This window comes from Malaclemys terrapin, chromosome 2 (genome assembly GCF_027887155.1).
Source record: "Malaclemys terrapin pileata isolate rMalTer1 chromosome 2, rMalTer1.hap1, whole genome shotgun sequence".
NCBI classification, from domain to species: Eukaryota; Metazoa; Chordata; order Testudines; family Emydidae; genus Malaclemys; species Malaclemys terrapin.
The window spans coordinates 233,146,795-233,160,823 of NC_071506.1; the positions used below are offsets into that span (position 1 = coordinate 233,146,795).

General features: G+C 39.6%; 1 protein-coding gene across 1 annotated transcript in view; it reads left to right on the plus strand.

Annotated features, from left to right (window-relative positions):
* DGKB (diacylglycerol kinase beta) overlaps positions 1-14,029 on the plus strand; it is a 465,349-nt gene that overhangs the window by 200,008 nt on the left and 251,312 nt on the right. Inside the window, exon 18 of the mRNA XM_054021197.1 lies at positions 3,304-3,464. Coding sequence (XP_053877172.1) covers positions 3,304-3,464 — 161 coding nt within the window. The remainder of the gene's footprint in view (positions 1-3,303; positions 3,465-14,029) is intronic.

A 14,029-nucleotide genomic window follows, 5' to 3' on the forward strand; every position in this document is an offset into this window, starting at 1 on the left:
CTTTTTCTGCCATCTGTAAGGATCTTTTTCAGTGTTTTGATCTGTCTCCAGATCCCATGACAAGTATTATGGCCTTAGACCTTCTTACTGGGATCCCTTCTGTGGGACAGGTGAAAATAGTTTGTCTTTCCTAAACTCCCTTAAATTCCCTGGAAGTTATGCAAGATCAGAGTTTAGCGTGGACACGGCAGTCACTATCCAGGTTGTTCCCACTTGGCCTTGGAGATTCTGCCCTCCAAGTCCCTGGATCTAGTGATGGGGCACATGTGGATCCTTTCAGTCTCCCCTGATTTCCTCTTCCAGGGCCTAGTCCCCTACTCAACTCCATCTTCCTCTGCTTTATGACCTGGAGGATGAATGAAACAAGTTCATAGAGAAAGGAAGTGTATTGACTTTAGTACCTGCAAGCCTTGTTCAGGAACATTAATCATGGGTCTTGATGGTCTTTTAAAATTGTTGTGCATGCAGGCATACCACACCTTCAAGTTTTTTATTCAAAATGTCTCACCGTTTCTTTTAGCTGAGGACATCAGTGCCTGAAATTCCCCTCTCTGTGTTCAGGTTTCAGCTATCTTGGCCTTCCAGAGTCAAGTGGGATTTTTCATGCCATACTGATGCCTCCATTTTTTTAAAAGCCCTCTTCTTATGGGAACTAGTTTTCAGAAATGTTAGCGCTCAATGAAACTTGTCAACTGTGGTCCAGAATTAGGATATGCATGAAAAGTTTCCTTGCATTTGTTGACTGTGAAAGTGGCTCTATTAATTGTTATTACCCCTGTTCAGCTTATTGGATAATTATTGTACTCCCTAATTATCACTGCCCAGTTCTCACTAGCCCTAAATTGATTTTGGAATTCCACATGAATGAGTCTGTGGCCCTGCCAACCCTCTGTTTGAATCCTTCCAATTCCTTTGAGAAGAGACTATTTCTGAATGTAAAAAGAGTCCCTAGATTTTACCTGCACTATATACAGCCCATGAGAAGGATGAAGAGTCTGTTTGTCCATTCCCATGAACCAAGCCACAGGTCTCTGGCTTCCATGCAGCTGTCAGTTGTTGACTAAAGTCAATTATTAATCTGATTTGTAGATGGGGAAGACTCCACCTCTGCCAGTGAAAGCCCACTATACTCAGGGTATATTTCTTCCTCCTGTGCTGAAAAGGCCAACGTAATTTCAGTGGAAATCTGCAAGGCCATTACATGGTGTTTGCCTTCCACTTTCATCATATACTGTCTATCTTAAATACCCATCACCAGAGTGTGAGTGCCTTCTACTAGGAGGACATTAACAGCAGAGGCAAACTTAGCTTGTAAAGCTCCCCAAACCAACCTCCTCTGATGCATCTGTGTGCTATATCTGATGATTGTCTGGAATCTTCTGCAAGATGGAAGAAGATGGGGAGAAATAACAATGGAAAATTACTCACTTGTAATTCAATTTGTCAGGTTCCCCTCCTCTTCTCCTATCCGGCAACCTTCTCTCTTTCCCCTTTGTTCTGAGTTATCCCATCTGGACAGAGAGATATCAGCTTGAAATTTACTGATCAGATGGTGGGAAGAGTCAGTGCTCAAATATTCTCAGTCTTTCACTATTCTTTGCCTCCTGGCTTCCTAGTAAACAGCACCATAACACTGATTTTCTGAACCATCTATAGGATGGGAGAAAAGAGGAGACTTCTGCAAACTGAATTACCAGTGAGTGATTTTCCCTTCTCAAAGATACAGACTCCTGGCATGGAGTATAAATAGTGAAACAAGTAACTATGGAACTCAGAGAATCATATGCACTGCTGCTGTATGTGGAAGTTGGCAATATCTAGCTTTATTACTTCCAAATTAACAGTAAAAATATTCCATGCCACTACATATCAGTATAGATCACAACTGAAAGAGTCTAGCAGGGGTTTGAATGGCTTTGGACACACTCACTGCAACTGCAGGACTTTGTACCAATCAACGGATGTGATTGCCTATGTTCATGGCAACTACTATCTGCAGATTGGTTCAAAACATTCACACCTACTTGGTTTTAAAACTAAAGAGGATCTCAGATCTGATGTATTTGCAGAGCTAAAAATAATTGTTGATACTGGTCACCCTCTACCATAACTTTAACATCAAGTAGACCCATTGCTTGGTGTGGATATATGTTTTTACCACTGACACTGGTGGTGACCCAGCATGCACATACTCTTGTCTACATGCACTTAATCTTGCTTTGGAGAAGAAGTAAATCCATAGATCTAGGGGGTTGCTGCTGCACAACCATTTTGTCTGAAAAGCATATGAAGTTGGTCAATGAAGTTCCCTTTTCCTGTTGTGCAGGGTGTAGTGGAGGGCCTATTTAGTTACCAGAAGTGCCAGGCAAGTGGTCTGCTCATAGGAGTAGACTTCTATATCCCACCACAGGATCAGGCCTAAGGTATGTGCACATTGGGAAGAGAAAGGATGATGCATAGAATAAAAGTGAATACACCATTCTTCATTTATTATACTAACACCACAATTTATCAGGGCTATGCTAAGTAAGCCTATGTTCGTAAAAAATCACTGTTGTAATTTCTGTTTAGAAAAAACACATTTCTATTTAGAAAACACACAGGGACTTGTATTGCTGCTGTCAAAAGCTGAGCATACCAACAGCGAAGAGACTCTTCAGTCTGGAAAGTTCATCCAGTAGTTATCAAAATATGGAAAACCAGTTAATCTGCTGATCATTATCCTTCTCAGTTTGGAATGGCTTCCAGGCATTTGGTTGTGTTACCACAAATCTCTTTGGAAACGTTGACAACAGAGAGACACACACGAAAAGAAGTTTTAGTGACACCTTCTAACTCCTCAGCATACTGTCATACTTTCTTAGGGCACTGCCTCTGCTCTTTCAACCTCTGTACGTATATTTTGAAATGAAAGTATTTTACATGTTAACATTCACTGTATAGCATAAACATGCTACAAAGTTTAGCTTGGTGTTGTCTGAATACAATCAGGCAACTGCTAGAAAATTCAAGTTAGTAGGTCAAATCTGCTCACAGTTACACTGAGTGTAAATCCAAAGTCTATTGAAATCAGTGGAGTTATTTTAAGTTTATATTGATATGGCTGAGTGCAGAAGTTAGCACTATATTTCCATTTCCCTTAATTATGGTTTCTGAAAGATTGCTAATGGAGCAAAATATCATTCTGTGTTTCAGATTTTATATGTGCAGATAAAATTTTCCTAACTACTGGAGTTAGGAGTGGGGTAACATCAGCAGAATTTGTCACGTTTATTAAAAATCATCGTGTTCACGCTTTGCTAGGATATGAAGGTGAGAATCTGATGAAGATCTTGAAAGACATTGAGAACAGCACAGAGATCTTGCTGGACAGATGGAAATTTGAAGTCATACCCAATGATAAAGATGAGAAAGGAGATCCAGTGCCTTATACTATCATCAATAATTACTTTTCTATTGGCGTGGTAAGAAAGTCATGCTTAGCCTTAAATGATCTTTTTTTCTGTTCTGAATAAATGTGTGCATGCATGTCTCAGAATGAAGAATCACTGACTAGAGATCATTTATGATGTAATTTTGCTAGTAAAATGAATACATAGGTGACTGACAACAATTTACATAAATTTACTTACACATTCAAACTAGAATTATTTTTCAGAATCTTCCACCCACCTATGTATAGAGGAGAAAATCATGTTGTTCTTAATGGCTTATGAGCAGCTGCAGTACTAAATTAGGAGTGTCACTATAAAGACCCTATAAAATATAAAAGAAGACTAAGCATTAACACCTCCTCTTAGTCACCTTGTCAGTTAATATTCACACATTCAAAATCATGCTGAAGAACGGTGGGGGTGGGGCGGGGTTCATTAGTACTTCTTTAAGTATGCTGCTTTTGCCCCTCTCCTTTACCCTCCAGTTCTGCTATCAGATCATCAGGGTAGTTCTCAAATAAAGAGAATCTTTTTGGTTCAATCCCATATATGTGAATTCATAGAATCTTCCATTCTGGAAAGTACTTTGCACCATCTCTTCCATATTTTGGCCTGTTTCTGCTCCATGAGAGTCAAAAAGGGGGTGGGGGAAGATCGCCATTGACTTTATTGAAAGTAGGATTTGGTCCCTAGGTTTCTTGGATCACCAGTAGGTGGTATGGGTTGTTCTGAAAGGTTCATTCTTAGTACAGGCACTGCTAAGTCTGACTTTTCCCACATCTTCACTGTGGTTTAAACGAATGTCAATCCAGGTGGCACAGTTACCCATTATTTGGATAATGCAGCAGCTTCCCTGATAAGTGACCCAGGATATTTGGCTTGTCTTTCTTCAGAGGAGCCCTGGATGACCCACAATCTGCTCTCAAATTTGCTGGGTTGCCAACACAAGTTATAGGATATAGTCTCTTCCCCTTTTTAGCACAGGGGATCTGTGTTCCGTTTCTGTGAGGGCAGAGGCTCTGCTAGTTACCAGGCATCTTCCCAGGAGCTCAGAAGCTCAACAGCCGGCTCCCTTCCTATGGCTCCCCACTAATGCGGAGCAGGGCTACTCCACCTAAAGCAGCTCCTTAGCCCCTTCCACCCTGGTGTGGTCTTTATCCACCCCATCACAGGGACAGAAGAGAATGTTAAGTATGTAAGCAGGTTATGCTATTCATGTTTAATTTTGCTATCTCATATAAATGTGACAAAAGGGATGTTAAGATAAACAGCTTCCCAATTAAGGGTGATATAGTGTGATTATGTATAGGAACTTAGAACTCTACTTTCAGGAAATGCTTGATGAGAGAGAATAGCACACGTGGAGGAAGAAAACAAGCCTGAATGCTGCGCTGTCTTGGCTTTCTCTCTTTTTGTGCCAGAACACTGAATGCATACTATTTTCACAGGAGACAGCAGAAAAGATCCCAGCAGCTCAGGGTGGCTCTGGACCCTTCTCCTCCCTTCCCTCTTGTGAAAAGCTCCTCCTCTCTCCTCCTTTAATCCTTCAACATCAGGCCTGGGAAGGAGTAGAAGGGGCCACTTCTGGAGTTTCTCTGCCCCAGGCTTGGGGCTGGGGGTTGAAGAGCCCCTGGAAAGGGCCTCCTCCAGGGCTGGGGCTGGAGATAATGAAAATACTGCTACGGCAATGGGAGAGCTTCTCCTGTTGGCATAGCTACTGCCTCTCATGGAAGTGGATTAACTATGTTGACTGGGGGGGCGGGACTCTCCTGTTGACATACGCTGTCTACACCAAGGGTTAGGTTGGTATAACTGCGTTGCTCAGGGGTGTGTATTTTACACTCCCCAAGTGACATAGTTATACTGATATAAGTTTATAGTATAGACTTGGCCTAAAGAGCTCCTGGAGCTTGAAAGGAGCGGAGGTGTGTGGTGGCGGCAAGGAACAGATGGGTGGGGGTGGGCAGGGGGTGCAGAATTGATGTGGGGCTGGGGACACACAAATTAATTGATGGGGATCTGAAGGGGCACAGTATCGATATGGGCGGGGGGTTATCATTAATTGATATGGGGTTGTGGGATGGGCAGATGTAAAACTGGTGGGGTGTCATTGAATTAATTAGTTGGCATTTTGGGACTTTGAGGAAGCTGGAAGCTCCACACCATTAGGCAGCACTTCATACAGATTTTTGTAATTTGATCTCACTCAGGTCTTCTACCAAGAACTCCTGAGCGAGGGCCAAAATCACCTTATTCTGTAAATTTGGGAGAATTGGCAACACTGTAACTACCCCACACATGCTGGGGATGAGCAAGGGGAGTTCAGAAATCAGAAGACAGATCAGAAACACATCATCATCTTTTAAAAAAACAAAAATCTCATGATTTTGGGGGTCTGACTCAAGATCTTTCAACTCTTGGAGTAGACATTCCTGCTTCCTCAAGGTGTGTAGCAGTGGGAACACTAAGAACTCCTGGTGACAGCCCTGTTTGGAACAAGGATCACCATACCCATCTCAAATAACAATTGATTCTCGAATGAGTATCCTTCAGCAATATCCAGTTTTGTTGGACCATCAAAGGGAAATTTGCATTCACTGATATCTTATATTTATTATGCAAACAATCTGAAGTTGTAGAAGCGGGTAAGTAAACAAATAGGGCTTTCTTAGAGTAACATAAATGACAGGATCCTAAACAAGAATAAATTCAATGTATGCCCCAGAATGCATTTGTGTAGCTCCAACTTACTTCAGTTGTAGCTGCTCATACACCGTTATTGTATTTTGCATTTATGTATATAGTGCTACTGTAGGAAATGGTGCTAAGATTTATGCTAAGATTAGACTCTTACAGTGGGATTTCCAAAAGCACCCTTAGCACAGTGGCAACTATTGTATATAATTGCATTTAATTGAAATGCAGGGCCATCTACCTTCCTTTCACACAGGGTATATTGAGGTCCAAATGGAACCTTAAGACAGTGCAAAAATGTTTATTAAGTTCTGATTTGGTGGCATTGTAAACACACTTAGCACCAGTGTAAAGACAGGTGCAGAAGATTGGTAAATTTGTGACTTTATCTCCAGATGTAAAACTATTGGTCCACGTGCAAATGGCAATGCAAGTACTGCAACCAAAGTGAATAAGATTTCTTTGCTAATACCAATAGATACTCAGCCCTAATGCCAAAACAGTGCTTGTGTTAGTAGAGCACCTTAGCCCCGTTCTATTTTCACAACATGCAATATTGATTTCTTAACAACTATTAATCATCCTAGTAAATCCTAATTTGGATAGTTTTCAACAAAAAAGTCTGCATTGGAAGTATATATGAGTAAGGCAGTGAGAAGATTCAAAAATATCTGGAAATATTCTCCACGTTCCATGAGAAACAACTCAGTATTACATGCTGTTTTAAAAAAAAAACAGTCATCATAATGAGTGGAAGCCTCATTCATATTAGTACTGTTGATGAACTGAAATCAGTATGTGTTTCCTGCAAAACTGTCAGAAGGTAGAAAAGGTTCACAGCAAAGACAAGTGTACGTTTACGATACATAATATATTACCAACCAAATGCACTATCAAATAGATATTTGCACAGTCATGATTTAATATCCCTCAGCTTTAGCAAGTCACTAACAGCCTCTTATTCTGCCAATGTAAAAAAAAATATGACTGCTTACTTTTTATAATCATAAATTTGAAGTTATGGTTCTAGCTCCCCATCACTATCCCCTAAGTTGTCAGCATCCTCTTCCATTGCATTTTCTTAATTATTTTCGGCAGAAGTGGAGGAAAATCTCAGTTAAAACAACTTGGGGGCATATTTTACTCTTGTTCTATATGCAGACTTCCTGCTGACATCTATGGGACATTTATGTAGAGACTGGATTTTTAATCAAAGGGCTAATATAGATTTTAGTCAGTAACAGCAAAGTCTAAATATGATAGTCATCTAGCTGACAGTAATGATCTCATAGTGTATTGTTCAATCTTGTACTCCACCTACCTCTTTCAAACTATACTGATTTCTACAAACTACTATATTATCATTTATAATATTCAGTATTATAAGGTACAGTATTACTTTTAGGTTTGTCTTGACATGGGTTCATGGAAAATAGATTCTGTCAAACAATTGTATTCCATATTACAAGTTTGGTTGATAAAGGTAATAGTGTTGATGTAATATACTTAGCCATCTGTAGGGTTTTTGATTTGGTACTTCACAACATTTTGATTAAAAAAGTAGAACTATATAAAATTAACATGGCACACATTAAATGGATTAAAAGCTGGGTAACTGAAAGGTCTCAACATGTAACTATAAACAGGGAATTTCATCGAGCGGGAGTGTTTCTAATGTGGTCCAGAAGGGATCAGTTCTTGGTCTACACTGTTTAATATTTTTATCAGTGACTTGGAAGAAAGCATAAAATCATCACTGAAAGTTTGCAATTCACACACAAATTGGGGGAGTGGCAAACAATGAAGAGGACAGGTCACTGACTGAGAGCGATCTGGATCGGTTGGTAAGCTGGGCGTAAACAAACATAGCTAAGTGTAAATGTTACATTTTAGGAACAAAAAAAATACTAGGCAATTCTTATTAGGCAATGGAAGACTCTATCATGGGAAGAAGTGTCTGAAAAAGATTTGGGGGGGGTGGAGAATAATCAGCTGAACATGATCTCCCTGTGCAATGCTGTCTCCTAAAGGGCTAATACAATCTGTGAATTCATAGGAGAATTTTGTGCAGGAGTTAGAGAGGTTTTCTTGCCTTTATATTTGATACTAGTGTGACTGATGCTGAAATACTGTGTCCAGTTTTGGTGTTCATAATTCAAGAAGGATGTTGATAAATTGGAGAGGTTTCAGAGAAGAGCCATGAGAATGATTAAAGGATTAGAAAGCCTGCCTTGTAGTGGTAGACTCCAGGAGCTTAATCTTTTTAGTTTAACAAAGGGAAGTTAAAGGGTGACTTAATTAGAGTCTATAAGTATCTTCATAGGGAACAAATATTTGATAATGGTCTCTTGAGTTTAGCAGAGAAAGGTCTAACACAATCCAATGGCTAGAAGTTAAAGATAGACAAATTCAGTTTGGAAATAAGGTGTAAATATTTAACAGTGAGGGTAATGAACCACTGGAACAATTTACCAAGGGTTGGGGTGGATTCTCCATCACTGGCAAATTTTATATCAAGATTGGATGTTTTTCTAAAAGATATGCTCTAGGAATTATTTTAGAAAAATTCTGTGGCCTGTGTTACACAGGCAGTCATGCCAGATTATCACAAATGCTGTCTTCTGGCCTGAGAATCTATGCATCAATTAATCTACAAAATAACTAGGAGGCTGAAAAGACTGTTTCTTATGGCGATCAAAGGGACTCTTGTTACGGGTAGTGGATAACTTCTGTACCAATTAAACAATTCAGCAAAGCACTGAAGTATGTGCTTAAATTCATCCCAGTTCAACAAAGCACTTAAACTTGGGTGTGGGTTTATCCTAATTCAGCAAAGTATTTAAGCGTGTGCTGAAATCCCATTGATGTCAATGGGATTTAAGCACATTCTTAACATTAAGTGTGACCTTAAATCCCATTGATAAATGTGAGATTCATGCACATGCTTAATTTAAAGCCAGGTCTTAAGTGCTTTGCTGAATTGGGATGAACATAAACATGTGCTTTAGTGCTTGCTGAATCAGGGCCAAAATGTGTACCAGTTGCTAATAAAATGCTATGATATTTTGCATTATTTCTCTATCAGAAAGAAGATAACACTACAAAATAAACAACATCATCCCTCTGATACAACGCACTTCGGATTTTTTTTTAAAAAGAAAGCTAAATTAGAAAAAGAAAAGTTCATCTATGAACAAATGTGATTTTTTTTTATAAAAAGTGCCATATTTGTAAAGGGTAAATCATATGCTAGACCTCAATCCTGCAGCCTAATCTTCATGAACCCTCGCACCCATACAGAGTCTTGTTGATGGTGGTGGGGCTCTGACGTGGTGCAAGTCTATTCATACAGATCCTGTGGTAGGGTAGAGCCTTGAAATGATTGCCTCAAATACACAGCGTTAGTCTGATCTTTAACTGGCTTGTTTAATTTGACCATTAAAATGACTAACTCATTTAACAAATTTCACTTGTTTGTTTCGTTGAATTGTCCTTACTCCACTTTGGCTTTTTCACTACAGCTAATCAATGTACATTTTCCCCAACAAAAAATAGCTTTTTTGACCAAGCAAAAAAAAAAAAAAAAATCCCAACAAGAAGAGAACAGAAGCTGAAAACTGAATTCCTTTGATAGACATTATTAGGTTTTAGTTATTTTTTTTTAATATAAATATGTTAGGTTTTGTTAAACAAAAAGAAATGAACTATAAAGGCTCTTTAATACACCCCCACCCAAAAAATTACATATGGAACTGCAGATCATTATAGCAGATAGGGATGGTAAAGACCTTTTAGACTGTCAGTCCATCTTTTTGCAAAACAGGATGATTCCCCACAGCACATTTTCTAGTGTTTTGTACAGTTTATTATACAAAACAATACCAACCAGTTGGACTTCTACAATTTCCATTGCTTATTTTTCTTGCTGGCAGGATATTCTTCCACAAAATCTGCCAATTTTTTCCACCTTTTAGTTACATACCATTGGTCCTATATAAACCTCTATCACAGTCAATAATTCCTCTCCCCACTATCCCAAAGTACTGTGGGTACTTGCATATTGTGTGCTATCAGGTACACATTGCAATTACCTGAAAAGTATTGTAGGTTTGTACTGTGAGGGCTAACTGGACCAGTGTGTGTCTATAATGCCTGTTGTTTCCCTTCATGTTAGCACTGAAGTGGATTGAATAACATGAGAGATGCATATATGAGTGTGTGTGTGTATGCATGCATGCATGTGCATATAAATATACAGAAGAACCACAATTTTATGAATACCAGTCATACAAATGACTAGTTATACCTAATCATTTTTCCCAATGCGGGAAAAAGATCTCATAACCAGAAGTAAAAACAATGAGGAGTCCTTGTGGCACCTTAGGGACTAACAAATTTATTTGGGCATAAGCTTTCGTGGGCTAAAACCCACTTCATCAGATGCATTTATGCCCAAATAAATTTGTTAGTCTCTAAGGTGCCACAAGGACTCCTTGTTGTTTTTGCTGATACAGACTAACACGGCTCCCCCTCTGAAACCTATAACCAGAAATGATGTACATAAAGAGCAAGTCAACATCCCTTCACATTTTGATGCTTCAGTGCATTGAAAATTGTTTTGTAGTGGTTTAATAGACAAGAAGAAAGTGATACAGTGCACCACACTGAAACTTATGTACCACGTTTACCTTAATTTTGAGATGTTAAATTTTAGGAAATTTTCTATTTCATTAACTCAATCCTGAATTAGTTTAAAAAACTCTCCCTAACCCCAATTTTTCCCTTGGTATTCTAAATAAATGATCAATATTTGCTTATTATTGTTTTTATTTAACTTTCTACAAGTAGATTAATATATTGGTGAGCAGTTTGAGCAAAAAAAGGAAGTCTCTCTTCTTTTCAGATTTAAGAGTAATGTATGCAATTTTTATCACTGATTGCTCATTTCTGTCATATAATATCATTCTCACATTCCACAGGCAAAGACAAGAAGGTGAGTTGTTTCCTATAATCAGTAAAAACTATGAGTAGAACTGTTGGAAAAACATGCAGCATACTCCTAAATCCTTGTCTTTAACTTGAAAAGAATTTTGAAAATACAATTTATAGAATTGTTCTGAGGTTATTTATATTACATTTAATGATTGAGACAGTTAATTGCATTAAATTAAATGTAGAGAGATGTTGTGGATAGAAGTACAGAAAATTAGACCTAAGCTTTCCTATTGTTTTTTACATTTAACTTTAATTTAGCTGATAGAAAGTTTGAAACTTGCAAAGTCCTTTTGTATTGTGCAGGGATGGGTTTTTTGGATTTTTGTTTTTTGTTTTTTTGTTTTGTATTTTTAAAGCTAGATGTTACAAAACAGTTTAGCCAGCAACTACAGTGTCACAAGTGACAATGATCAATGAGAGTAAATGGCTAAAGACAAGGAGTACTTGTGGCACCTTAGAGACTAACAAATTTATTAGCGCATAAGCTTTCGTGGACTACAGCCCACTTCTTCGGATGCATATAGAGTTGAATAAATATTGAGGAGATATATATACACACATACAGAGAGCATAAACAGGTGGGAGTTGTCTTACCAACTCTGAGAGGCCAATTAAGTAAGAGAAAAAAAAACTTTTGAAGTGATAATCAAGATAGCCCAGTACAGACAGTTTGATAAGAAGTGTGAGAATACTTACAAGGGGAGATAGATTCAATGTTTGTAATGTCTCAGCCATTTCCAGTCCTTATTCAGTCCTGAGTTGATTGTGTCTAGTTTGCATATCAATTCCAGCTCAGCAGTCTCTCGTTGGAGTCTGTTTTTGAAGTTTTTCTGATGTAAGATAGCCATCCACAGGTCTGACATTGAATGGACAGACAGGTTAAAGTGTTCTCCCACTGGTTTTTGAGTATTATGATTCCTGATGTCAGATTTGTGTCCATTCTTTTGCATAGAGACTGTCCGGTTTGGCCAATGTACATGGCAGAGGGGCATTGCTGGCACATGATGGCATATATCACATTGGTAGATGTGCAGGTGAACGAGCCCCTGATGGTATGGCTGATGTGATTAGGTCCTATGATGATGTCACTTGAATAGATATGTGGACAGAGTTGGCATCGGGCTTTGTTACAAGGATAGGTTCCTGGGTCAGTGTTTTTGTTCAGTGATGTGTGGTTGCTGGTGAGTATTTGCTTTAGGTTGGGGGGGTTGTCTGTAAGCGAGGACAGGTCTGTCTCCCAAGATCTGTGAGAGTAAAGGATCATCTTTCAGGATAGGTTGTAGATCTCTGATGATGTGCTGGAGAGGTTTTAGTTGGGGGCTGAAGGTGACAGCTAGTGGTGTTCTGTTATTTTCTTTGTTGGGCCTATCTTGTAGGAGGTGACTTCTGGGTACTCGTCTGGCTCTGTCAATCTGTTTTTTCACTTCAGCAGGTGGGTATTGTAGTTTTAAGAATGCTTGATAGAGATCTTGTAGGTGCTTGACTCTATCTGAAGGATTGGAGCAAATGTGGTTATATCTTAGAGCTTGGCTGTAGACAATGGATCGTGGGGTGTGTCCTGGATGGAAGCTGGAGGCATGTAGGTAAGTGTAGCGGTCAGTAGGTTTCCGGTATAGGGTGGTATTTATGGGACCATCGCTTATTAGCACAGTAGTGTCCAGGAAATGGACCGCTTGTGTGGATTGATCTAGGCTGAGGTTGATGGTGGGATGGAAATTATTGAAATCATGGTGAAATTCCTCAAGGGCTTCTTTTCCATGGGTCCAGATGATGAAGATGTCATCAATGTAGCGCAAGTAGAGTAGGGGCATTAGGGGACGAGAGTTAAGGAAGCGTTGTTCTAAGTCAGCCATAAAAATGTTGGCATACTGTGGGGCCATGCGGGTACCCACAAGCAGTGCCGCTGACTTGAAGGTATATATTGTCCCCAAATGTGAAATAGTTGTGGGTGAGGACAAAGTCACAAAGTTCAGGCACCAGGTTAGCTGTGACATTATCGAGGATACTGTTCCTGATAGCTTGTAGTCCATCTTTGTGTGGAATATTGGTGTAGAGGGCTTCTACGTCCATAGTGGCCAGGATGGTGTTTTCTGGAAGATCACCGATGGATTGTAGTTTCCTCAGGAAGTCAGTGGTGTCTCGAAGATAGCTGGGAGTGCTGGTAGCGTAGGGTCTGAGGAGAGAGTCCACATAACCAGACAAGCCTGATGTTAGGGTGCCAGTGCCTGAGATGATGGGGCGTCCAGGATTTCCAGGTTTATGGATCTTGGGTAGCAAATAGAATACCCCTGGTCAGGGTTCTAGGCATGTGTCTATACAGATTTGTTCATGTGCTTTGTCAGGGAGTTTTTTTAGCAGATGGTGTAGTTTCTTTAGGTAATCCTCAGTGGGATCAGAGGATAATGGCCTGTAGAATGTGGTGTTAGAGAGCTGTCTAGCAGCCTCTTGGTCATATTCCAATTTATTCATGATGACGACAGCACCTCCTTTGTCAGCCTTTTTGATTATGATGTCAGGGTTGTTTCTGAGGCTGTAGATGGCGTTGTGTTCAGCATGGCTGAGGTTATGGGGCAAGTGATGTTGCTTTTCCACAATTTCAGCCTTTGCGCGTTGACGGAAGCAATCTATGTAGAAATCCAGTCTGTTGTTTCGACCATCTGGAGGAGTCCACGCAGAATCCTTTTTTTTTTTGTAGTGCTGGTGGGGGGGGGGATTCTGTGGGTTAGTATGCTGTTTAGCGGTATGTTGGAAATATTCTTTGAGTCGGAGACATCAAAAGTAGGATTCTAGGTCACCACAGAACTGTATCATGTTCGTGGGTCTGGAGGGACAAAAGGAGAGGCCCCTAGATAGGACAGACTCATCCTTAGGTAAATGCAACTAAAGCAGCTATGTAGTGCATAATT